General features: G+C 44.1%; 1 protein-coding gene across 5 annotated transcripts; it reads right to left on the reverse strand.

Moving 5' to 3' along the window:
* Positions 1-14,188: 14,188 nt before the first annotated feature.
* On the reverse strand, positions 14,189-17,957 carry LOC123099149 (uncharacterized). 5 transcript variants are annotated; one of them, XR_006448093.1, is made up of 8 exons: positions 17,871-17,957; positions 17,557-17,611; positions 17,139-17,170; positions 16,124-16,239; positions 15,960-16,033; positions 15,548-15,642; positions 14,857-14,962; positions 14,189-14,386 (listed from the first exon to the last, which is right to left on the reverse strand). XR_006448093.1 is itself a non-coding variant. In XM_044521296.1 (8 exons), the coding sequence occupies exons 3-8, from the start codon at positions 17,140-17,142 to the stop codon at positions 14,198-14,200; spliced, it is 540 nt and encodes a 179-aa protein (XP_044377231.1). In that variant the 5' UTR covers positions 17,143-17,170; positions 17,557-17,611; positions 17,871-17,957; the 3' UTR covers positions 14,189-14,197. The 5 variants fall into 5 exon arrangements, 3 of the variants coding, with proteins under 3 accessions (XP_044377231.1, XP_044377232.1, XP_044377233.1); XM_044521296.1 differs by having other exon boundaries at positions 14,857-14,940; positions 16,146-16,239; XR_006448092.1 differs by lacking the exon at positions 14,189-14,386 and having other exon boundaries at positions 14,420-14,962.
* Between the last annotated feature and the right edge of the window lie 8,749 nt (positions 17,958-26,706).

Here is a 26,706-nt window from a genome sequence, read left to right on the forward strand (position 1 = left end):
TCAATCTCGTTACCGGCAAGTCTCTTTACTCGTTCCATAATGCATCATCCCGTAACTAACTCATTAGTCACATTGCTTGCAAGGCTTATAGTGATGTGCATTATCGAGAGGGCCCAAAGATACCTCTCCGATACTTGGAGTGACAAATCCTAATCTTGATCTATGCCAACCCAAAAAACACCTTCGAAGACACCTGTAGAGCATCTTTATAATCACCCAGTTATGTTGTGACGTTTGGTAGCACACAAGGTGTTCCTCCGGTATTCGGGAGTTGCATAATCTCATAGTCAGAGGAATATGTATAAGTCATGAAGAAAGCAATAGCAATAAAACTTAACGATCATTATGCTAAGCTAACGGATGGGTCTTTTCCATCACATCATTCTCCTAATTATGTGATCCCGTTCATCAAATGACAACACATGTCTATGGTCAGGAAACTTAACCATCTTTGATTAACGAGCTAGTCAAGTAGAGGCATACTAGGGACACTTTGTTTTGTCTATGTATTCACACATGTATCAAGTTTCCAGTTAATACAATTCTAGCATGAATAATAAACATTTATCATGATATAAGGAAATATAAATAACAACTTTATTATTGCCTCTAGGGCATATTTCCTTCACTTTCACCGAAGTTCATTCACAAATCAAAATTAGAAGATTTTAATTGTTGACCTCATTTCAATCCAACGATGTCATCAAGGCCATTGATGTAACCCACATTTCTGTGAATGTGCCCAAGAAGGAGGAGATTAAACACATGAGCATAAAGGGTTTTACAAGCCCAAATGTTATGGCAGTGTCTGATTCGTACAACATTTCAACGCATTTTCACCAATGTTGCAATGCAAACATACATGACCATTGTATTGACCAATGAAGAAGAACTGATCTGAATTGCCTCAAACATGACCTCAGAATGCACAGAGTGTGGCTCTATGCTAGTATTTGAGCTCGTACTCATTGCCCGGATCGTTGGGAGTCTGGGAATGTTGGTTGCTTTATATCCTCGACTGTTGTGACCACGACACAAGGAGTAGGATAATCTTGTTATTTTGGCGTATAAGGCATACACAAAATGATGCGATGCATGGTAAGGAAATACCTCCTCTTGAAATTTCCGTATAGTTTCTTCGGAGCTATTGGCAGTCGCTTGATTCAACTAACAGATACTCGATGGAGGACATTATAAAGGGGTAAAATATCGCTTCTGTTGGAACCAGAAAGGCCAAAACCGACTAACGCAACAAGTACTTTGTCCTGGATCCCACCTCCTAGGGACGAGGTTGCACTATCAGTGGACGGGGAGTTTTTGGAGAGTGATGGTACGAAGGCGGCTGGTATGATGCTACAACACCATGATGGGATAGTCATCTTTGCTGCTTATAGATTCATGTTCCATTGTAATTACACTCGGGCTTGTGGTAGTTGTAGTTGCCCTAGTTGCAAGTCCACTGATACGTCTCCGTCGCATCTATAATTTTTTATTGTTTCATGCTAATATCCTACAACTTTCATATACTTTTGGCAACATTTTATATTGTTTTTGGGACTAACATATTGATCCAGTGTCCAGTGTCAGTTCCTGTTTGTTGCATGTTTTTTGTTTCGCGGAACATCCATACCAAACAAAATCCAGACGCGTAAAAATTTACGGAGATTTATTTAGGAATATTTGTGATTTTTGGGAAAAAGAATCAACATGAGACGACGCCCGAGGGGCCCACAAGCTCGAGAGGCGCGGCCCCTACCCTAGGCGCGGCCAGCAAGCTTGTGGGGCCCTTGTAAGGCAGTTGGTGCCCTTCTTTCACCGCAAGAAAGATAATATCTGGAAGAAAATCGTGTTAAAATTTCAGTCCAATCAGAGTTAAGGATCTCCGGGAATTTAAGAAATGGTGAAGGGCCAGAAAACAGGAATGCGAAACAGAGAGAGATCCAATTTCGGAGGGGCTCTTGCCCCTCCACCGCCATGGAGGCCTTGGACCAGAGGGGAAACCCTCCTCCCATCTAGGGGGGGTCAAGAAACAAGAAGGAGGGGGGCTCTCTCCCGCTCTCTCCCGATGGCGGCGGAACGCCCCGGGGCCATCATCGTGACGACGATCTACACCAACAACTTCGCCGCCGTCATCACCAACTCTCCCCCCCACTATGCAGCGGTGTAACACCTCTTCTCCCCGTTGTAATCTCTACTTAAACATGGTGCTCAACGCTATATATTATTTCCCAATGACGTATGGCTATCCTATGATGTTTGAGTAGATCCGTTTTGTCCTATGGGTTGATTGATGATCATGATTAGTTTGAGTTGTATGTTTTATTATTGGTGTGTCCTATGGTGCTCTCCATGTCGCGCAAGCGTGAGGGATCTCCGCTGTAGGGTGTTGCAATATGTTCATGATTCGCTTATTGTGGGTGGCGTGAGTGATAGAAGCACAAACTCAAGTAAGTGGGTTGTTGCGTATGGTAGTAAAGAGGAATTGATATACTTAATGCTATGGTTGGGTTTTACCTTAATGATCTTTAGTGGTTACGGATGCTTGCTATAGTTCCAATCATAAGTGCATATGATCCAAGTAGAGAAAGTATGTTAGCCCATGCCTCTCCCTCATATAAAATTGCAATAATGATTACCGGTCTAGTTATCGATTGCCTAGGGACAAATAACTTTCTTGTGACAAAAATCTCCCTACTAAAACTAACTTAATTGTTTCTTTATCTAAACAGCCCCTAGCTCTTATTTATGTGTTCTTTATTATTTTGCAAACCTGTCCCTTTACACCTACAAACTACTTCTGGTTTCATACTTGTTCTAGGTAAAACAAACATTAAGTGTGTGTAGAGTTGTATCTGTGGTCGATAGAACTTGAGGGAATATTTGTTCTGCCTTTAGCTCCTCATTGGGTTCGACACTCTTACTTATCGAGAAAGGCTACAATTGATCACCTATACTTGTGGGTTATAATCCACCATCGACTCGCAACTAGGGGCTTTTTTGTAATTATAGTTGACACAGTTCCAAGATCACCATCGACTTGCAACTAGGTTTTTTTTGTAGTTTAAGTTGCCCCAGTTGCAAGTGCACAATCGAATTGCGACTAGGGGCTTGTAGCAGTGTAGTTTCCCTAGTTAAAAGTCCAACCTCGACTTGCAACCACAAACTTTGTAGTAGTGTAGCTGCCTCGGTTGCAAATACAACCTCGACTCTTAACTGGGGGTTTGTAGGAGTGTAGTTGCCTTAGCTACAAGTCCATCCTCGACTCACAATTGTGGGTTTCTAGTAGTTGTAGTTGCCTCAGTTGCAAATCTATCAGCGACTCGCAACTGAGGCTTGTAGTAGTGTAGTTTCCCAAGTTGAAAGTCCACCCTCGACTCACAACTGGGGGCTTGTGTTGGAAATATGCCCTAGAGGCAATAATAAATGGTTATTATTATATTTCTTTGTTCATGGTAATTGTCTATTATTCATGCTTTAATTGTATTGTCCGGAAATCGTAATACATGTGTGAATACATAGACCACAACCTGTCCCTGGTAAGCCTCTAGTTGACTAGCTCGTTGATCAACAGATAGTCATGGTTTCCTGACTATGGACATTGGATGTCATTGATAACGGGATCACATCATTAGGAGAATGATGTGATGGACAAGACCCAATCCTAAGCATAGCATAAAAGATCGTGTAGTTTCGTTTGCTAGAGCTTTTCCAATGTCAAGTATCTTTTCCTTAGACCATGAGATCGTGCAACTCCCGGATACCGTAGGAGTGCTTTGGGTGTGCCAAACGTCACAACGTAACTGGGTGACTATAAAGGTGCACTACGGGTATCTCCGAAAGTGTCTGTTGGGTTGGCACGGATCGAGACTGGGATTTGTCACTCTGTGTAACGGAGAGGTATCTCTGGGCCCACTCGGTAATGCATCATCATAATGAGCTCAATGTGACTAAGGCGTTAGTCGCGGGATCATGCATTGCGGTACGAGTAAAGAGACTTGCCGGTAACGAGATTGAACAAGGTATTGGGATACCGACGATCGAATCTCGGGCAAGTAACATACCGATTGACAAAGGGAATTGCATACGGATTGATTGAATCCTCGACACCGTGGTTCATCCGATGAGATCATCGTGGAACATGTGGGAGCCAACATGGGTATCCAGATCCCGCTATTGGTTATTGACCGGAGAGGCGTCTCGGTCATGTCTGCATGTCTCCCGAACCCGTAGGGTCTACACACTTAAGGTCCGGTGACGCTAGGGTTGTAGAGATATATGTATGCGGAAACCCGAAAGTTGTTCGGAGTCCCGGATGAGATCCCGGACGTCACGAGAGGTTCCGGAATGGTCCGGAGGTGAAGAATTATATATAGGAAGTCAAGTTTCGGCCACCGGGAAAGTTTCGGGGGTTACCGGTATTGTACCGGGACCACCGGAAGGGTCCCGGGGGTCCATCGGGTGGGGCCACCTATCCCGGAGGGGCCCGTGGGCTGAAGTGGGAAGGGAACCAGCCCCTAGTGGGCTGGGCGCCCCCCCATGGGCCTCCCCCCATGCGCCTAGGGTTGGGAACCCTAGGGTGGGGGGACTTCCCACTTGCCTTGGGGGGCAAGGCAACCCTTCCCCCCCTTTGGCCGCCGCCCCCCCCACCCTAGATGGGATGTGGCCGGCGCCCCGCCCTCCCAGGGGGCCTATATAAAGGGGGGGAGGGAGGGCAGCAAACTACAGCCTTGGGCGCCTCCCTCCTCCCCTGCAACACCTCTCTCTCTCTCGCAGAAGCTTGGCGAAGCCCTGCCAGAGACCCGCTACATCCACCACCACGCCGTCGTGCTGCTGGATCTCCATCAACCTCTCCTTCCCCCTTGCTGGATCAAGAAGGAGGAGACGTCGCTGCACTATACGTGTGTTGAACGCGGAGGTGCCGTCCGTTCGGCACTCGGTCATCGGTGATTTGGATCACGGCGAGTACGACTCCGTCATCCACGTTCATTGGAACGCTTCCGCTCGCGATCTACAAGGGTATGTAGATGCACTCCTTTCCCCTCGTTGCTAGTAGACTCCATAGATGCATCTTGGTGAGCGTAGGAAAATTTTAAAATTATGCTACGATTCCCAACAGTGGCATCATGAGCCAGGTCTATGCGTAGTTACTATGCACGAGTAGAACACAAAGCAGTTGTGGGCGTTGAGTTTGCCAATTCTTCTTGCCGCTACTAGTCTTTTCTTGTTTCGGCGGCATTGTAGGATGAAGCGGCCCAGACCGACCTTACACGTACACTTACGTGAGACAGGTTCCACCGACTGACATGCACAAGTTGCATAAGGTGGCTAGCGGGTGTCTGTCTCTCCTACTTTAGTCGGAACGGATTCGATGAAAAGGGTCCTTATGAAGGGTAAATAGAAATCGGCAAATCACGTTGTGGTCATACGTAGGTAAGAAACGTTCTTGCTAGAAACCTACAAACCACGTAAAAATTTGCAACAACAATTAGAGGACGTCTAACTTGTTTTTGCAGCAAGTGCTATGTGATGTGATATGGCCAGAAGATGTGATGAATGATATATGTGATGTATGAGATTGATCATATTCTTGTAATAGGAATCACGACTTGCATGTCGATGAGTATGACAACCGGCAGGAGCCATAGGAGTTGTCTTTATTATTTTGCATGACCTGCGTGTCATTGAATAACGCCATGTAAATTACTTTACTTTGTTGCTAAACGCGTTAGCCATAGAAGTAGAAGTAATCGTTGGCGTGACGACTTCATGAAGACACAATGATGGAGATCATGATGATGGAGATCATGGTGTCATGCCGGTGACAAAGATGATCATGGTGCCCCGAAGATGGAGATCAAAGGAGCATGATGATATTGGCCATATCATGTCACTATTTGATTGCATGTGATGTTTATCATGTTTTTGCATCTTATTTGCTTAGAACGACGGTAGCAAGTAGGATGATCCCTCATAATAATTTCAAGAAAGTGTTCACCCTAACTGTGCACCGTTGCGAAGGTTCGTTGTTTTGAAGCACCACGTGATGATCGGGTGTGATAGATTCTAACGTTCGAATACAACGGGTGTTGACGAGCCTAGCATGTACAGACATGGCCTCGGAACACACGCAATACACTTAGGTTGACTTGACGAGCCTAGCATGTATAGACATGGCCTCGGAACACGGAGGACCGAAAGGTCGAGCATGAGTCGTATAGAAGATACGATCAACATGGAGATGTTCACCGACCTTGACTAGTCCGTCTCACGTGATGATCGGACACGGCCTAGTTAAACTCGGATCATGTTTCACTTAGATGACTAGAGGGATGTCTATCTGAGTGGGAGTTCATAATTAGATGAACTTCATTATCATGAACATAGTCAAAAGGTCTTTGCGAATTATGTCATACGCTTTAGTTATACTGTTTAAAATACGGTCCTAGAGAAAATTTAGTTGAAAGTTGGTAGTAGCAATTATGCGGACTGGGTCCGTAAACTGAGGATTGTCCTCATTGCTGCACAGAAGGCTTATGTCCTTAATGCACCGCTCGGTGTGCTGAACCTCAGCGTCGTCTGTAGATGTTACGAAACATCTGACATACACGTTTTGATGACTACGTGATAGTTCAGTGCGGTTTAGAATTGTGGCACCCAAGACGTTTTTGAAACGTCGCAGAACATGTGAGATGTTCCGAAGACTGAAATTGGGATTTCAGACTAGTGCCCACGTCAAGAGGTATGAGACCTCTGACAAGTTTCTTAAGCCTGCAAACTAAGGGAGAAAAGCTCAATCGTTGAGCATGTGCTCAGATTGTCTGAGTGCCACAATCGCTTGAATCGAGTGGGAGTTAATCTCCCAGATGAGATAGTGATAGTTCTCCATAGTCACTGCCACCAAGCTAGTAGAGCTTCGTGATGAACTATAACATATCAAGGATAGTTATGATGATCCTTGAGCTATTCACGATGTTTGACACCGCGAGAGTAGAAATCAAGAAGGAGCATCAATTGTTGATGGTTAGTAAAACCACTAGTTTAAGAAGGGCAAGGGCAAAAGGGATACTTCATGAAACAGCAAGTCGTTTGCTGCTCTAGTGAAGAATCCCAAGGTTGAACCCAAACCCGAGACTAAGTGCTTCTGTAATGAGAGGAACGGTCACTGAAGCAGTACTACCCTAGATACTTGGTAGATGAGAAGGCAGGCAAGGTCGACAGAAGTATATTGGATATACATTATATGAATGTGTACTTTACTAGTACTCCTAGCAGCACCAGGGTATTAGATACCGGTTCGGTTGCTAAGTGTTAGTAACTCGAAATAAAAGCTGCGGAATAAACGGAGACTAGCTAAAGGTAAGATGACGATATGTGTTGGAGGTGTTTCCAAGGTTGATGTGATCAAGCATCGAATGCTCCCTCTACCATCGAGATTTGGTGTTTGCGTTAAGCATGATTGGATTATGTTTATCGCAATACGGTTATTCATTTAAGGAGAATAATGGTTACTCTGTTTATTTGAATAATACCTTCAATGGTCTTGCGCCTGAAATGAATCTCGATCGCCATGATACACATGTTCGTGCCAAAAGATATAAGATAGTAATGATAGTACCACATACTTGTGGCACTGCCACTTGAGTCATATTGGTGTAAAACGCATGAAGAAGCTCCATGTAGATGGATCTTTGGACTCACTCGTTTTTGAAAAGATTGAGACATGCGAACCATGTCTATTGGTATATATGCATGAAGAAACTCCATGCAGATGGATCGTTTGGACTCACTTGATTTTGAATCACTTGAGACATGCAAATCATACCACATGGGCAAGATGACTGAAAGTCCTCGTTTTCAGTAAGATGGAACAAGAGAGCAACTTATTGGAAGTAATACATTTTGATGTACGCAGTCCAATGAGTGCTGAGGCATGCAGTGGATATCGTTATGTTCTTACTTCACAGATGATTTGAGTAGATGCTAAGTGTATTTACTTGATGAAACACAAGTCTGAATTATTGAAAGGTTCAAGTAATTTCAGAGTGAAGTTGAAGATCGTCGTGACAAGAGGATAAAATGTCTGTGATATGATCATAGAGATGAGTATCTGAGATACGAGTTTGGCACACAATTGAGACATTGTGGAAAGTGTTTCACAATTAATACCGCCTGGAACACCATAGTGTGATGGTGTGTCCGAACATCATAACTGCACCCTATTGGATATGGTGCATACCATGATGTTTCTTATCAAATTACCACTATCATTTATGGGTTAGGCATTAGAGACAACCGCATTCACTTTAAAAGGGGCACCACGCAATTCCGTTGAGACGACACCGTTTATAGAAACCTAAGTTGTCGTTTCTTAAAAGTTTGGGACTGCGATGCTTATGTGAAAAAGTTTCAGGCTGATAAGCTCGAACCCAAAGCGGATAAATGCATCTTCATAGAATACCCAAAAACAGTTGGGTATACCTCCTATTTCAGATCTGGAAACAAAAGTAATTGCTTCTAGAAACGAGTCCTTTCTCGAGGAAAAGTTTCTCTCGAAAGAATTGAGTGGGAGGATGGTGGAGACTTGATAAGGTTATTGAACCGTCGCTTCAACTAGTGTGTAGCAGGGCACAGGAAGTTGTTCCTGTGGCACCTACACCAATTGAAGTGGAAGCTTATGATAGTGATCATGAAACTTCGGATCAAGTCACTACCAAACCTCGTAGGACGACGAGGATGCGCACTACTTCAGAGTAATGCGTGATCCTGTCTTGGAAGTCATGTTGCTAGACAACAATGAACCTACGAGCTATGGAGAAGCGATGGTGGGCCCATATTCCGACGAATGGCTCGAGGCCATGAAATCCGAGATAGAATCCATGTATCAGAACAAATCATGGACTTTGGTGAACTTGCCCGATGATCGGCAAGCCATTGTGATAAATGGATCTTTAAGAAGAAGACGGACATGGACGGTAATGTTACCGTCTATGAAGCTCGACTTGTGGCAAAGAGTATTTTCACAAGTTCAAGGAGTTGACTACGATGAGTTTTTCTCATCCGTAGCGATGCTTAGGTCCGTCGGAATCATGTTAGCATTAGCTACATTTATGAAATCTGGCAGATGGATGTCAAAACAAGTTTCCTTACCAGTTTTCGTAAGGAAAGGTTGTATGTGATACATTCAGAAAGGTTTTGTCGATCCTAAGGATGCTAAAAGGTATGCTAGCTCCAGCGATCCTTCCATGGATTTGAGCAAGCATCTCGGAGTCAGAATATACGCTTTGATGGAGTGATCAAAGTTTTTGGGTTTATACAAAGTTTTTAGAAACTTGTATTTACAATAAAGTGAGTGGGAGCGCTACAACATTTCTGATAAGTATATGTGAATGACATATTGTTGATCCGAAATGATGTAAAATTTCTGGAAAGCATAAAGGGTTGTTTGAAAGGAGTTTTTCAAAGGAAGACCTGGATAAAGCTGCTTACATATTGGGCATCAAGATCCATAGAGATAGATCAAGACGCCTGATGATACTTTCAAACGACAGCACACCTTGACATGATTTTGAAAGAGTTCAAAATAGATCAGCAAAGAAGGAGTTCTTGGCTGTGTTACAAGGTGTGAGTATTGAGTGAGACTCAAGACCTGACCACAGCAGAAGATAGAGAAAGGACGAAGGTCGTCCCCTATGCTTTAGACGTAGGCTCTATAGTATGCTATGCTGTGTACCGCACATGTAGTGTGCCTTGCCATGAGTTGGTCAAGAGGGTACAATGGTGATCCGGGAAAGGATCTCATGACAGCGGTCGAACTTGTCCTTAGTACCTAGTGGATTAAGGAATTTTCTCGATTATGGAGGTGGAAAGGAGTTCGTCGTAAAGGGTTACGTCGATGCGAACTTTGACACTAATCCGGATGACACTGAGTAGTAAACCGGATTCGTATAGTAGAGCAATTATTTGAAATGGCTCCAAATAGCGCGTGGTAGCATCCACAAAGATGACATAGATATTCGTAAAGCACACGGTTCTGAAAGGTTCAGACCCGTTGACTAATAACCTGTCTCACAAGCATAACATGACCAAACCAGAACACATTGAGTGATAATCACATAGTGATGTGAACTAGATTGTTGACTCTAGTAAACTCTTTAGATGTTGGTCACATGGTGATGTGACCAGTGAGTGTTAATCACATGGTGATGTGAACTAGATTATTGACTCTAGTGCAAGTGGGAGACTGTTGGAAATATGCCCTAGAGGCAATAATAAATGGTTATTATTATATTTCTTTGTTCATGGTAATTGTCTATTATTCATGCTTTAATTGTATTGTCCGAAAATCGTAATACATGTGTGAATACATAGACCACAACCTGTCCCTGGTAAGCCTCTAGTTGACTAGCTCGTTGATCAACAGATAGTCATGGTTTCCTGACTATGGACATTGGATGTCATTGATAACGGGATCACATCATTAGGAGAATGATGTGATGGACAAGACCCAATCCTAAGCATAGCATAAAAGATCGTGTAGTTTCGTTTGCTAGAGCTTTTCCAATGTCAAGTATCTTTTCCTTAGACCATGAGATCGTGCAACTCCCGGATACCGTAGGAGTGCTTTGGGTGTGCCAAACGTCACAACGTAACTGGGTGACTATAAAGGTGCACTACGGGTATCTCCGAAAGTGTCTGTTGGGTTGGCACGGATCGAGACTGGGATTTGTCACTCTGTGTAACGGAGAGGTATCTCTGGGCCCACTCGGTAATGCATCATCATAATGAGCTCAATGTGACTAAGGCGTTAGTCACGGGATCATGCATTGCGGTACGAGTAAAGAGACTTGCCGGTAACGAGATTGAACAAGGTATTGGGATACCGACGATCGAATCTCGGGCAAGTAACATACCGATTGACAAAGGGAATTGCATACGGATTGATTGAATCCTCGACACCGTGGTTCATCCGATGAGATCATCGTGGAACATGTGGGAGCCAACATGGGTATCCAGATCCCGCTGTTGGTTATTGACCGGAGAGGCGTCTCGGTCATGTCTGCATGTCTCCCGAACCCGTAGGGTCTACACACTTAAGGTCCGGTGACGCTAGGGTTATAGAGATATATGTATGCAGAAACCTGAAAGTTGTTCGGAGTCCCGGATGAGATCCCGGACGTCACGAGAGGTTCCGGAATGGTCCGGAGGTGAAGAATTATATATAGGAAGTCAAGTTTCGGCCACCGGGAAAGTTTCGGGGGTTACCGGTATTGTACTGGGACCACCGGAAGGGTCCCGGGGGTCCACCGGGTGGGGCCACCTATCCTGGAGGGCCCCGTGGGCTGAAGTGGGAAGGGAACCAGCCCCTAGTGGGCTGGGCGCCCCCCATGGGCCTCCCCCCATGCGCCTAGGGTTGGGAACCCTAGGGTGGGGGGACTTCCCACTTTCCTTGGGGGGCAAGGCAACCCTTTCCCCCCCTTTGGCCGCCGCCCCCCACCCTAGATGGGATGTGGCCGGCGCCCCCCTCCCAGGGGGCCTATATAAAGGGGGGGAGGGAGGGCAGCAAACTACAGCCTTGGGCGCCTCCCTCCTCCCCTGCAACACCTCTCTCTCTCTCGCAGAAGCTTGGCGAAGCCCTGCCAGAGACCCGCTACATCCACCACCACGCCGTCGTGCTGCTGGATCTCCATCAACCTCTCCTTCCCCCTTGCTGGATCAAGAAGGAGGAGACGTCGCTGCACCGTACTTGTGTTGAACGCGGAGGTGCCGTCCGTTCGGCACTCGGTCATCGGTGATTTGGATCACGGCGAGTACGACTCCGTCATCCACGTTCATTGGAACGCTTCCGCTCGTGATCTACAAGGGTATGTAGATGCACTCCTTTCCCCTCGTTGCTAGTAGACTCCATAGATGCATCTTGGTGAGCGTAGGAAAATTTTAAAATTATGCTACGATTCCCAACAGCTTGTAGTTGTTGTAGTTGCCCCAATTGCAGGTCCACTATCGACTCACAACTTGGTTTTTTTATACTTGTACTTTCCCTTGTAGCAAGTCCACCCTCGACTCGTAACAAGGGCTTGTAATAGTGTAGTTGCCCCTGTTGCAAGTTGACACATCATCACAACTTGTTTTTCTAGTTGTAGTTGCCACAGTTGCAATTTTACCATCGACTCGAAACTAGGGGCTTGTAGTTGTGTAGTTGCCACAGTTGCAAGTCTACCATCGACTCGGAACTGGGGGCTTGTAGTAGTGTAGTTCCCCCATTGCAAGTCCACCATCGACTCACAACTAGGGGCTTGTAGTAATGTAGTTCCCTAGTTGCAAGTCCACCATCGACTCGCAACTAGAGGCTTGCAGTAGTGTAGTTGCCCGTGTTGCAAGTCCATCCTCGACTGCAATTGGGGGAACTTTTTGTATTTGTAGTTTGCCCCATGGTTAAGTTAACACTCAACTCGCAACTAGGGGCTTGTTGTAGTGTAGCTGCCCCTGTTGCAAGTCCACTCTCGCCTCGTAAAATGTATTTTTGTAGTTGTAGTTGCCGCAGTTGCAAGTGCACGCTTGAATCGCAACTAGGGCTCTCTCTAGTTATAATTGCCCTAATTGCAAGTTTACCCTCAACTCACAACTTAGGCTTACAGTAGTGTAGTTGCCTCAGTTGCATGTCCACCCTCTGACTCGCATCTGGAATCTTGTAGTAGTGTAGTTGCCCCAGTTGCAAGTCCACCCCGACTCGCAATTAGGGCCTTTGTAGTAGTGTAGTTGCCCCAGTTGCAAGTTCATCCTCGACTTTCAACTAGGGGCTTTTTTGTAGTTGTAGTTGCCTCAATTGCAAGTCCTCCATCGACTCGCAACCAGGGGCTGCTTTTTAATCCTCCGTCGATTCGCATTTGGCCTCGATACCAGTTTTGCGTTCAAAACAAGTGTTTGTCATCGTTTCACAAGTTTAACAAAGACGCACAATTTTAAACCAGCTAACATTGTATTCCAATTTTTTATAGAACAACTTAACATTTATCCAAATCAGTCTATGTAACCCGTTTTGTTTTTTCTTTCTAGCTGCTCACATATTTTTACTCGAGTTTTCAGCAAAAAATCCAACCGTAATGGATCTTTATTTTATTTTATCTTTCCCTCTTTGATTATTTTCTCCACCGTGCGAATTATAAAATGTTTGCCACATGTCAGTAAAATAATCATGTATTTTCAAAATTTTCATCGGGTTTTAGATTTTTTTCTATCGTATCTGGAAAATGTAGTTTGTCAAATCCATGAACATTTTTTAATTGTTTTTAACTCCCAATGAACATCTTAAAATTGTTAATAAAATGTTCATCAATTATTCTTTTTGTTTGAAATGCACAAATTTCGTGCACCCGCAAAAAAAAAGAGTTTTTCGTGCACCCGCAAAAAAAAGAGTTACAATTTCGTGCACCCCCAAAAAAATACACGAAATTGTAGCTCCTAAACTATACATTCAAAACCAACTTTGTGAATCCTAAACTATACATTCAAAACTAATTTTGTAGATCGAACCATGACAATGCGTGAACTGATAGGCAAGGAGTGAAGGAAAGGCACACCCCATGTGTGCATGTTGTTTCCTTTTTCTTTTCCTAATTTGTTTTAATTCTGCTTTAACAAACAAGAAAACAATCCCTGTTTCGTAGAGACTAGATCGGCAGCGCGCCTTGGCGCGAGGGTGCCGGTCCCAACGTTTTGGTGAAGAAAGTAGTGCTAAGTTAGTAGAAATCTTGGTTTAGCGTATGAATTCAAACATGATAACAAAATAAAGTGAAGAAGAAACATTCGTTTGTGACAGAAGAAACACATAATTGAGTTCAATACCGTTATGAGATTATAAGGCAACATCGAGTTCAGCGTATTCATAAGACCACAAAAGATAACCACTTGTCAGTAAGTTTGATAAAAGTAAATAAAAGTAGGAACATAATGGATTAGTAGGCGATATGAGCATGCTGCTGGAGAGTGCATTGGAATTTTACCTTTGCTTTCAATATAGTAGCTCAAATCTTGACGCATCAAGTTTGGCAAAATGCAATAGATCAAAAGCTATGCAATATGATAAATCAGAATTAGAGCGAGTTATTTATATAGAAAGCAACACACTCCACAGGTCTTTCATAATAATTAGACCAAGTCATTTGTGCAGAAAGAGAGAGACCGAAGTCTGAGAAATGCATTAGAGGGTAGCCGTACAGTACAGAATACATATCCCATTGCTCTGGACAGAAGTGTAGAAAAGCACAACCACACTGATTGTGTTCTGTGAGTACATCCTTAGACGATAAATTACTCTACAAATTCCAAGATGATCCAACATGATATAAAGAATGATCCTGGCCGAGATTCTCACAATAGTATGGTCAACCTGAGTCATCGAAAATGGTTTAGAGACACTTAGATAAGTGGTTGAAATATATAAGCAATAAAGAAAGTACATGCACATGACAAGAGACCAATTCCAATTGGATTTCTTGCACAAACAAAGATACATGATACAAAGCCTTTTTACAAAGCAAGTTGATAACTTTCGGCAAACCTTGTGGATGAACCCAATAAGAAACTAAAACTTTGAAACCATATTCTGCTAGGTTTCTTTAATCCTTTTCAACATGAGAATGCAAGAAACTCATTTCCTTGTGAAACCTTAGACGTTAATGGATACCCCATCAAGCTAGCATACACAGTTCATCTATAAAATCTACTCCTATTAACTAAATCAAGCTAGCATAGACAATTTATATCCAAATAGGATTACATCTCTTGGGGTCTGGTTACCCAAATCCAACCAGAGATCCTCACATGAGTTGGGGGTGTAGAAGAGCAAAATGAGCTTACTTGCAAGAAGAAGCCAGAGTCCAGGGTCAGGCAAGTGTTAGACATGTCGTCACGCGCACCATTGCGGCTTCTGATCCATATCCCCTGCTTCGCCGTATGATGCCACCTGAAAATAGTGTAATTTACTGGGAGGGAAAAAACACTGCCTTTCATACCCGGGTGGGAGGGAAAAAGTCAATTAGTGTAGAAAAGAGAGACTCTTCTTGAAAGAACATCCAATTTTACGGGTCAGTGGCAAAGAAACAATACAAACAAAACAAGGAATAAACAATTAGTGCAGAAAAGATAGACATTAATATCTTGAGAGTACTTAATTGCACTACCTATATATTCACACTCACATATGTAGTCGATTTTTTTAAATTGAAACATTATTGGCATCACTACATAAAAGTGAAGAAATGAAACTTTTTGATGCAATGAACTTATATCTGCAACTTCAGTAGACCACATATGCAATCTCGTTGGTGCGAACTTACTGACCAAGAGACAAATTGAAATAAACCGCCACTAAATTCAGATAGCATATATAGGTTCATATGGCGGTACACAGGTATGAATAGAAGTCAAATACACTATGGAAAGTATAGGTTCATTCTACGCCACCATATGTTATTTTGCATCTACTGAGACACGCCAGCGTCACCAACTTTCCTTGCAACAATGGCAGTAAAAATTGTTCAAAATTTACCTTTAGTAGTACAAAGAGCAAGCAGATCAGCGGCCAATTGCTTGCATGATGACAACCGCTGAACTGACAGTGTTCTTGACAGCAATTACATGAGTCTGCAAAAAGTGCAAATAAAAATTGTTTCACATTTTTTAGACAAAACATGAGTAAATCATTGTCATCGACAAATAAAACATTCAATGTGTTGCAGGTTTCCATACGAGAGCAGAAGAAATTCCATTATAGTGATAGCTTCCAATATCTATGTACGTTCCTTGACTGAATACAACAGGAAGAGCATAAATCTGCTGTTAATCAAGAGAATGAGGCTAAGACTGACCATGGACTTTCAAGTAGTAAACCACGATTCCAGATTTATGACCCTAATAGATCAAGAAAGAGGGGAGAATAGGGTTTTGCACGAGAATAATACCTTCCATAGGAGCCCAAAATAATAATTCTTGCATCGCATGGTTCAACATCTTCAGCTTGAAGTCGTTCGTGATCCTCCGACAACAACCATGAAACGAAAAAAAAAATCAAAACCCAAAGTAAAGGATTGCAAAAATGCCACCACAAGTAGAAATGTACACATACAAAAAATACGATGCCATCTCACCGAGGCTGGAAGGGGCAAGAAGTTACTGGAGTTTTCCGTGTGGCGGCGATGCTTGCTGCTCCTACACCCATCCAACCAAAGCAAGGGAACATTTCTGTAGGTCAAATAAAATAGTCTAAGAAAACATGCAACTATATACAACATCAGTGGGAAGTAAACTAACATAGTCCTCTCTGAAGCAAGCATGTAGCAACAATGAGCATAAAAGAGACACGGGAGATGCATAACTGAGATTAAAATCAACCTTTTCATCTTATTGGCTCTGCACTGGAAGAGGAAAACACAACATCCAATTTTGAAGCCTTAGCTAAATTACTTTTGTGGTACCAACTAATGCTAGACCAAAGTCAGTTAATAAGAATTGTTGTCTGATGAAACTACACCATGTGGGGACAAGAGCCAACACCTCAGAACCAAAACATTAACATTTCACATTTGTGTTTCTACCTTTCTCTATTGGCTTTAGGAGTTTATGTACCTGAACTGTGGCCCTATAATTCCTATAATTAATGCAACTATTATTTTTTTGCCTCATCTCTAGTGTGAGGATTCAAAATCTGTGCCGAAAACATACTGTCTGATCTAGTGTGAGGATTCAAAATATGTCCCAAAAACATACTATAAGGTTGTGTTCTGTGAGAAAAGAGAAGTGCCTGACACACAAATAGATGCATTATAGACAAACATTTTCAGATTCTCAACTTCTCAATTAATCAATTTTCAACCACATGTTATATTCTTTAAAAGGTGTGAGTTGAAATGTGTAAACTGAACCAGGACATTCCATTTTCTGTAGTACAAATAACTCCCTATGCACTCTTGGCCTTCTTCTGTCCATATAAATTATCAAGCACTTTCAGATTTCTCAAGCTCTGCTTCTCTCTGACAACATGGGCATTACCCTACTGATTCAATCGATTAACCCTGAACATGTTGCCAAAATCATCCAACGAATGGCAGCAAGTCGGGCAGAGAGGATGGCGCTGGTCTCACCCATTTGTTTTCTTACCGAGGAAATCTTTGTCCTGTGAAGCAAAGAAAGGAAGATGCAAATAATCACTTGACGAAACGAATTAAACCAACAGATTTATTTTCTGGAACACTTGCCTTCCAGATTAAAGTCTAAAATTTCAGAATCTTAGGGCGAGTCTAAAACCACCCTCCCAGCTCTTGACAGATCATGTCCATTTGACAATGTGTCAAGGAAAACATGAGTACGTGCCTAACAGATCAGTGGCAAGCCGTCAGGTTAAGGGCCAAATATTATCTATGCGTGAACAACTAATATTTGTAGCTTGATGGCTAAATATATATCCAGTCTGCTATTATCCATATCAAAAAAATCGTTACCTGATTCAACTATAAATTGCATGATCACAACCAAAAAAGGAATAGAAAATATTAAACTCACCTTATTTGTATCTGCTTCCAAGCTGCCTGACCAAATTTAACAACACGTATGCCACCTATTCAAATAAGGCAAACACCAATTAGTTGAGCCGCAAACATGATAATAATTCGGTGTGACAGAATTCATCCTACTTTCCCAAATATAGTGAATATAAATCATACATTCAGTTAATGTTTATCATACTGCAATAAATCATACACCCACGTATGACTCATGAAAAACTATATATAGGAAGCAACAATGCTAGAGACAAAATCAAATCGAGAGAGACAGGTAGAGAGATGTGGAAGAAGGGTGGAGTGTTGAGATCTAACCGGTATTCCAGGTGAAAATTTCAACTGATAAGAGATGGAAATCGTACAACCCACAACAACTTGTCACCTAACAATGCATCCACGGACATTTTCTGCAGGAAAAATCGAAGAACGCCCACCCATTACAATGTGAGAATCACCAATATTGCCATTAGAGATAACAGAAGGGACAATACATGTAACCAATGCTGGCTCAACTAAATCATGTGCATCTCAGAGGGATAGAATACCAACCTGCGGGCGGACGTCACACAGAGGGATAGAATATCAAGAATGATTATTAAGTAACCAGGTACATAACAAAAACAAATAATGTCTACATAGTAGCTCATCTCTCTGAATACAATCACACTGATTTCGATGTACATTTTAGGAGCAATGGAAAACCAGAAAAACAGAAACAACTCACTGCTAACATAAGGAAAAAGGAGATCACCATATAAGAAAAAAGAACAAAGCAAAATGAGACAAATAAGCATGTTAGAGCAGCACTCAGCATTCACGGCGACATGGAAGTGCTCTCTGAACTACAACCCAAAATAAAAACATGTAGTTTTCTCTAAATGTTAACAGAGGCATGGTTTGAAAATTTACTAACCCAAACAATAACTCAAAACCAACCCATCTGGATCTAGAAATAAAGTGTCAAGTCACCTTCTGTTCAGCATAAACAAATAGCCTAGTTCTGTGTATTCTACGTGATCAATAGTATGAAGATAGATTCAGAGCAGCAAGCTGTGCATGATCTACCTTGCTTGGTGGGGAGACAGTCGAACGGAGATCCTGTGGGCTAGCCACTGGCATTGCGGAGAAGAGCTCCCTTTATGCGCCTGAGTTCAAGCACAACAGAAGAGACAATGTAAAGACACTTTGAGGCACATACTCCAACTATGCCTAGCATTAGCTTAAGATACACAAGAAACATTATACCACTGGGAAGGAAGTTATCTAGAAATGATTGCCTTATGTCAAATTATGCTACATGTGACCCTTTGCTTCACTACAACATTTAATCAATGCAAGATGTAGATTTCCTGGAACATAATGGCTTGTTAGATACATATTTAGACATGAAACTTGCCTGCCACATTTACTTATCGTGGCTAGATCTATGCTTGGTGCCATCACTGTTATTATTTTATAATTAATAGACCTTCTAGCAGATACATAGTATCATATCAAATTAACCTAATTCACCCAAGGCAAACAATAAACTCCATTGCTTCACAAATCAGTCCAATCTTGTAATTTTCACAATCAAATTTGCAAGCATAATAGAGCAAACCTCTTGGAATCTCGCCTGTAACTAAATCTCACGGATGACATGTCTGTGCCAATGGCCACCTGGACTCGTTGCCAAAGTCAAGCTTCAGCAGCCACCATCGACATGTTTGCAGCGCGCTTCTACGAGCACTCACTCATGTGCAGGTTGAGCGTCTAGCTTCAGCAGCTCCACTGAGACGCTCTATCCATTGAGCGCACCAATGAGGAAACTGATGACAACCCTGCAAGCTGAAAATGATCTGCTCAATTGGAACTACCAAAGGAGATGGTGTGCTTATACTGAGCACAAACATCGATATTTATAGAACCAGGTCAGAGAGTAGATAGGTGGTTGCAAGAATTGATTTGCACAGACCTATTAACTAACCTGATGCAAACAAAGTAACAAACAATGCAGTTATATCACAATCTATATAAATGTGCAAGAAACAGTTTTTCCTACATAGTTTTATATGTACTGTCCAGCTCCCTCCAAAATTCAGTACCAAGCAGGTGATAAATGTCATGTGCAGAATACAGTCTATTACTCTGTTTTCGATAAGTTCTTTACACATATTAGTATGTTAGAACAATGTAATAAGCTAAAAAGATTCTTAAAATGACGTAAAGTTTCTAAACTGATCATCATCAATGGAAATTATTTGCATACTGGCATATATATTGAGCCGTACCTGCAATTTATAAAGGAAAATAGCGATTAAACTCGCCGTGGCCTTCGCCGATGACCGCTTACCCATAGATTGATGAGTACGACAACCAATCTGGCCCAACGACCACAAGAATAAAGATCTGCAGGCAACAGAAATCCAAAATCAATTAACCAGGGCCAATCCAATGTTGGAAATATGCCCTAGAGGCAATAATAAATGGTTATTATTATATTTCTGTGTTCATGATAATAGTCTTTTATTCATGCTATAATTGTATTGTCCGGGAATCGTAATACATGTGTGAATACATAGACCACAACCTGTCCCTAGTAAGCCTCTAGTTGACTAGCTCGTTGATCAACAGATAGTCATGGTTTCCTGACTATGGACATAGGATGTCATTGATAACGGGATCACATCATTAGGAGAATGATGTGATGGACAAGACCCAACTTAAGCATAGCATAAAAGATCGTGTAGTTTCGTTTGCTAGAGCTTTTCCAATGTCAAGTATCTTTTCCTTAGACCATGAGATCGTGCAACTCCCGGATACCGTAGGAGTGCTTTGGGTGTGCCAAACGTCACAACGTAACTGGGTGACTATAAAGGTGCATTACGGGTATCTCCGAAAGTGTCTGTTGGGTTGGCACGGATCGAGACTGGGATTTGTCACTCCGTGTAAACGGAGAGGTATCTCTGGGCCCACTCGGTAATGCATCATCATAATGAGCTCAATGTGACTAAGGCGTTAGTCACGGGATCATGCATTGCGGTACGAGTAAAGAGACTTGCCGGTAACGAGATTGAACAAGGTATTGGGATACCGACGATCGAATCTCGGGCAAGTAACATACCGATTGACAAAGGGAATTGCATACGGATTGATTGAATCCTCGACACCGTGGTTCACCCGATGATATCATCGTGGAACATGTGGGAGCCCACATGGGTATCCAGATCCCGCTGTTGGTTATTGACCGGAGAGGCGTCTCGGTCATGTCTGCATGTCTCCCGAACCCGTAGGGTCTACACACTTAAGGTCCGGTGACGCTAGGGTTGTAGAGATATATGTATGCGGAAACCCGAAAGTTGTTCGGAGTCCCGGATGAGATCCCGGACGTCACGAGAGGTTCCGGAATGGTCCGGAGGTGAAGAATTATATATAGGAAGTCCAGTTTTGGCCACCGGGAAAGTTTCGGGGGTTATCGGTATTGTACCGGGACCACCGGAAGGGTCCCGGGGGTCCACCGGGTGGGGCCACCTGTCCCGGAGGGCCCCGTGGGCTGAAAGTGGAGGGGAACCAGCCCCTAATGGGCTGGGGCGCCACTTTGGGCCTCCCCCCCATGCGCCTAGGGTTGGGAACCCTAGGGGGGGAGTTTCCCCTTGCCTTGGGGGGCAAGGCAACCCCTTCCCCCCTTGGCCGCCGCCCCCCCAACCCTAGATGGGTTTTGGCCGGCTCCCCCCTCCCAAGGGGTCCTATAAATAGTGGGGGGGAGGGAGGGCAGCAAACACTACAGCCTTTGGCGCCTCCCTCCTCCCCTGCAACACCTCTCTCTCTCTCGCGCAGAAGCTCGACGAAGCCCTGCCAGAGAGCCGCTACATCCACCACCACGCCGTCGTGCTGTTGGATCTCCATCAACTTCTCCTCCCCCCTTGCTGGATCAAGAAAGGAGGAGACGTCGCTGCACCGTACGTGTGTTGAACGCGGAGGTGCCGTCCGTTCGGCACTCGGTCATCGGTGATTTGGATCACGGCGAGTACGACTCCGTCATCCACGTTCATTGGAACGCTTCCGCTCGCGATCTACAAGGGTATGTAGATCCACTCCTTTCCCCTCGTTGCTAGTAGACTCCATAGATGCATCTTGGTGAGCGTAGGAAAATTTTAAATTATGCTACGATTCCCAACAGTGGCATCATGAGCCAGGCCTATGCGTAGTTACTATGCACGAGTAGAACACAAAGAAGTTGTGGGCGTTGATGTTGCCAATTCTTCTTGCCGCTACTAGTCGTTTCTTGTTTCGGCGGCATTGTAGGATGAAGCGGCCCGGACCGACCTTACACGTACGCTTACGTGAGACAGGTTCCACCGACTGACATGCACTAGTTGCATAAGGTGGCTAGCGGGTGTCTGTCTCTCCTACTTTAGTCGGAACGGATTCGATGAAAAGGGTCCTTATGAAGGGTAAATAGAAATTGGCAAATCGCGTTGTGGTCATACGTAGGTAAGAAATCGTTCTTGCTAGAAACCTACAAACCACGTAAAAACTTGCAACAACAATTAGAGGACGTCTAACTTGTTTTTGCAGCAAGTGATATATGTGATATGATATGGCCAGAAGATGTGATGAATGATATATGTGATGTATGAGATTGATCATATTCTTGTAATAGGAATCACGACTTGCATGTCGATGAGTATGACAACCGGCAGGAGCCATAGGAGTTGTCTTTATTATTTTGCATGACCTGCGTGTCATTGAATAACGCCATGTAATTTACTTTACTTTGTTGCTAAACGGTTAGCCATAGAAGTAGAAGTAATCGTTGGCGTGACAACTTCATGAAGACACAATGATGGAGATCATGATGATGGAGATCATGGTGTCATGCCGGTGACAAAGATGATCATGGTGCCCCGAAGATGGAGATCAAAGGAGCATGATGATATTGGCTATATCATGTCACTATTTGATTGCATGTGATGTTTATCATGTTTTTGCATCTTATTTGCTTAGTACGACGGTAGCAAGTAGGATGATCCCTTATAATAATTTCAAGAAGGTGTTCACCCTAACTGTGCACCGTTGCGAAGGTTCGTCGTTTCGAAGCACCACGTGATGATCGGGTGTGATAGATTCTTACGTTCGCATACAACGGGTGTTGACGAGCCTAGCATGTACAGACATGGCCTCGGAACACACGCAATACACTTAGGTTGACTTGACGAGCCTAGCATGTACAGACATGGCCTCGGAACACGGAGGACCGAAAGGTCGAGCATGAGTCGTATAGAAGATGCGATCAACATGGAGATGTTCACCGATCTTGACTAGTCCGTCTCACGTGATGATCGGACACGGCCTAGTTGAGTTCGGATCATGTTTCACTTAGATAACTAGAGGGATGTCTATCTGAGTGGGAGTTCATTAAATAATTTGATTATGTGAACTTAATTATCATGAACTTAGTCTAAAAATCTTTACACTATGTATTGTAGATCAAATGGCCCACGTTGTCCTCAATTTCAACGCGTTCCTAGAGAAAACCAAGTTGAAAGATGATGGCAGCAACTATACGGACTGGGTCCGGAACCTGAGGCTCATCCTCATAGTTGCCAAGAAAGATTATGTCTTAGAAGCACCGCTAGGTGAAGCACCAATCCCTGAGAACCAAGACGTTATGAACGCTTGGCAGCAGCGTGCTGATGATTACTCCCTCGTTCAGTGCGGCATGCTTTACAGCTTAGAACCGGGTCTCCAAAAGCGTTTTGAGAAACATGGAGCATACGAGATGTTCGAGGAGCTGAAACTGGTTTTTCAAGCTCATGCCCGGGTCGAGAGATATGATGTCTCCGACAAGTTCTTCAGCTGTAAAATGGAGGAGAACAGTTCTGTTAGTGAGCACATACTCAGAATGTCTGGGTTGCACAACCGCTTGTCTCAGCTGGGAGTTAATCTCCCAGATGACGCGGTCATTGACAGAATCCTCCAGTCGCTTCCACCAAGCTACAAGAGCTTTGTGATGAACTACAATATGCAGGGGATGGAAAAGACCATTCCCGAGGTATATTCAATGCTAAAATCAGCGGAAGGGGAGATCAAAAAGGAACATCAAGTGTTGATGGTGAATAAAACCACTAAGTTCAAGAAGGGCAAGGGTAAGAAGAACTTCAAGAAGGACGGCAAGGGAATTGCCGCGCCCGGTAAGCCGGTTACCGGGAAGAAGTCAAAGAATGGACCCAAGCCCGAGACTGAGTGCTTTTATTGCAAGGGAAGTGGTCACTGGAAGCGGAACTGCCCCAAATATTTAGCGGACAAGAAGAAGGCCGGCAACACCCAAGGTATATGTGATATACAAGTAATTGATGTGTACCTTACCAGTACTCGTAGTAGCTCCTGGGTATTTGATACCGGTGCGGTTGCTCATATTTGTAACTCAAATCAGGAACTACGGAATAGACGGAGACTGGCAAAAGACGAGGTGACGATGCGCGTCGGGAATGGTTCCAAGGTCGATGTGATCGCCGTCGGCACGCTACCTCTGCATCTACCCACAGGATTAGTTATAAACCTCAATAATTGTTATTTAGTGCCAGCTTTGAGCATGAACATTGTATCTGGATCTCGTTTAATTCGAGATGGCTACTCATTTAAATCTGAGAATAATGGTTGTTCTATTTATTTGAGAGATATGTTTTATGGTCATGCCCCGCTGGTCAATGGTTTATTCTTGATGAATCTCGAACGTGATGCTACACATGTTCATAGTGTGAATACCAAAAGATGTAAAGTTGATAACGATAGTCCCACATACTTGTGGCACTGCCGCCTTGGTCACATTGGTGTCAAGCGCATGAAGAAGCTCCATGCAGATGGACTTTTGGAGTCTCTTGATTACGAATCATTTGACACGTGCGAACCATGCCTCATGGGTAAAATGACCAAGACTCCGTTCTCCGGAACAATGGAGCGAGCGACCAACTTATTGGAAATCATACATACCGATGTGTGCGGTCCAATGAGCGTTGAGGCTCGCGGAGGATATCGTTATGTTCTCACTCTCACTGATGATTTAAGTAGATATGGGTATGTCTACCTAATGAAACACAAGTCTGAAACCTTTGAAAAGTTCAAGGAATTTCAGAGTGAAGTCGAGAATCAACGTGACAGGAAAATAAAATTCTTACGATCAGATCGTGGTGGAGAATATTTAAGTCACGAATTTGGTACACACTTAAGGAAATGTGGAATAGTTTCACAACTCACGCCGCCTGGAACACCTCAGAGAAATGGTGTGTCCGAACGTCGTAATCGCACTCTATTGGATATGGTGCGATCTATGATGTCTCTTACCGATTTACCACTCTCATTTTGGGGTTATGCTTTAGAGACTGCCGCATTCACTTTAAATAGGGCTCCGTCGAAATCCGTTGAGACGACACCGTATGAATTATGGTTTGGGAAGAAACCTAAGCTGTCGTTTCTAAAAGTTTGGGGATGCGATGCTTATGTCAAGAAACTTCAACCTGAAAAGCTCGAACCCAAATCGGAAAAATGCGTCTTCATAGGATACCCTAAGGAAACTATTGGGTATACCTTCTACCTCATATCCGAAGGCAAGATCTTCGTTGCCAAGAACGGGTCCTTTCTAGAGAAGGAGTTTCTCTCGAAAGAATTGAGTGGGAGGAAAGTGGAACTTGATGAGGTGATAGTCACCCCTTCCGAACCGGAAAGTAGCGCAGCACGGGAAAATGTTCCTGTGGTGCCTACACCGACGGGGAAGGAAGTTAATGATGATGATCATGAAGCTTCGGATCAAGTTGCCACTAAAATTCGTAGGTCCACAAGGACACGTTCCGCACCAGAGTGGTACGGCAACCCTGTCCTGGAAATCATGTTGTTAGACAACGGTGAACCTTCGAACTATGAAGAAGCGATGGCGGGCCCGGATTCCGACAAATGGCTAGAAGCCATGAAATCCGAGATAGAATCCATGTATGAAAACAAAGTATGGACTTTGACTAACTTGCCCGATGAGTGGCGAGCCATAGAAAACAAATGGATCTTTAAGAAGAAGACGGACGCAGATGGTAATGTGACCATCTACAAAGCTCGACTTGTCGCTAAGGGTTATCGACAAGTTCAAGGGGTTGACTACGATGAGACTTTCTCACCCGTAGCGAAGCTGAAGTCCGTCCGATTCATGTTAGCGATTGCCGCATACTATGATTATGAGATATGGCAGATGGACGTCAAAACGGCATTCCTTAACGGCTTCCTTAAGGAAGAGTTGTATATGTTGGGAATCGTAGCATAATTTTAAAATTTTCTTACGCTCACCAAGATGCATCTATGGAGTCTACTAGCAACGAGGGGAAGGGAGTGCATCTACATACCGTTGTAGATCGCGAGCGGAAGCGTTCCAATGAACGTGGATGACGGAGTCGTACTCGCCGTGATCCAAATCACCGATGACCGAGTGCCGAACGTACGGCACCTCCGCGTTCAACACACGTACGGTGCAGCGACGTCTCCTCCTTTCTTGATCCAGCAAGGGGGGAGGAGAGGTTGATGGAGATCCAACAGCACGACGGCGTGGTGGTGGATGTAGCGGCTCTCCGGCAGGGCTTCGCCGAGCTTCTGCGCGAGAGAGAGAGGTGTTGCAGGGGAGGAGGGAGGCGCCAAAGGCTGTAGTGTGCTGCCCTCCCTCCCCCCCTTTATATAGGCCCCCAAGGGGGGTGCGCAGCCCTAGGAGATGGGATCTCCAAGGGGGGCGGCGGCCAAGGGGGGAAGGGGTTGCCTTGCCCCCCAAGGCAAGGGGGAACTCCCCCCTAGGGTTCCCAACCCTAGGCGCATGGGGGGGAGGCCCAAGGTGGCGCCCCAGCCCACTAGGGGCTGGTTCCCCTCCACTTTCAGCCCACGGGGCCCTCCGGGACAGGTGGCCCCACCCGGTGGACCCCCGGGACCCTTCCGGTGGTCCCGGTACAATACCGATAACCCCCGAAACTTTCCCGGTGGCCAAAACTGGACTTCCTATATATAATTCTTCACCTCCGGACCATTCCGGAACCTCTCGTGACGTCCGGGATCTCATCCGGGACTCCGAACAACTTTCGGGTTTCCGCATACATATATCTCTACAACCCTAGCGTCACCGGACCTTAAGTGTGTAGACCCTACG

The sequence above is a fragment of the Triticum aestivum genome, chromosome 4D (assembly GCF_018294505.1).
Source record: "Triticum aestivum cultivar Chinese Spring chromosome 4D, IWGSC CS RefSeq v2.1, whole genome shotgun sequence".
NCBI lineage: Eukaryota > Viridiplantae > Streptophyta > Magnoliopsida > Poales > Poaceae > Triticum > Triticum aestivum.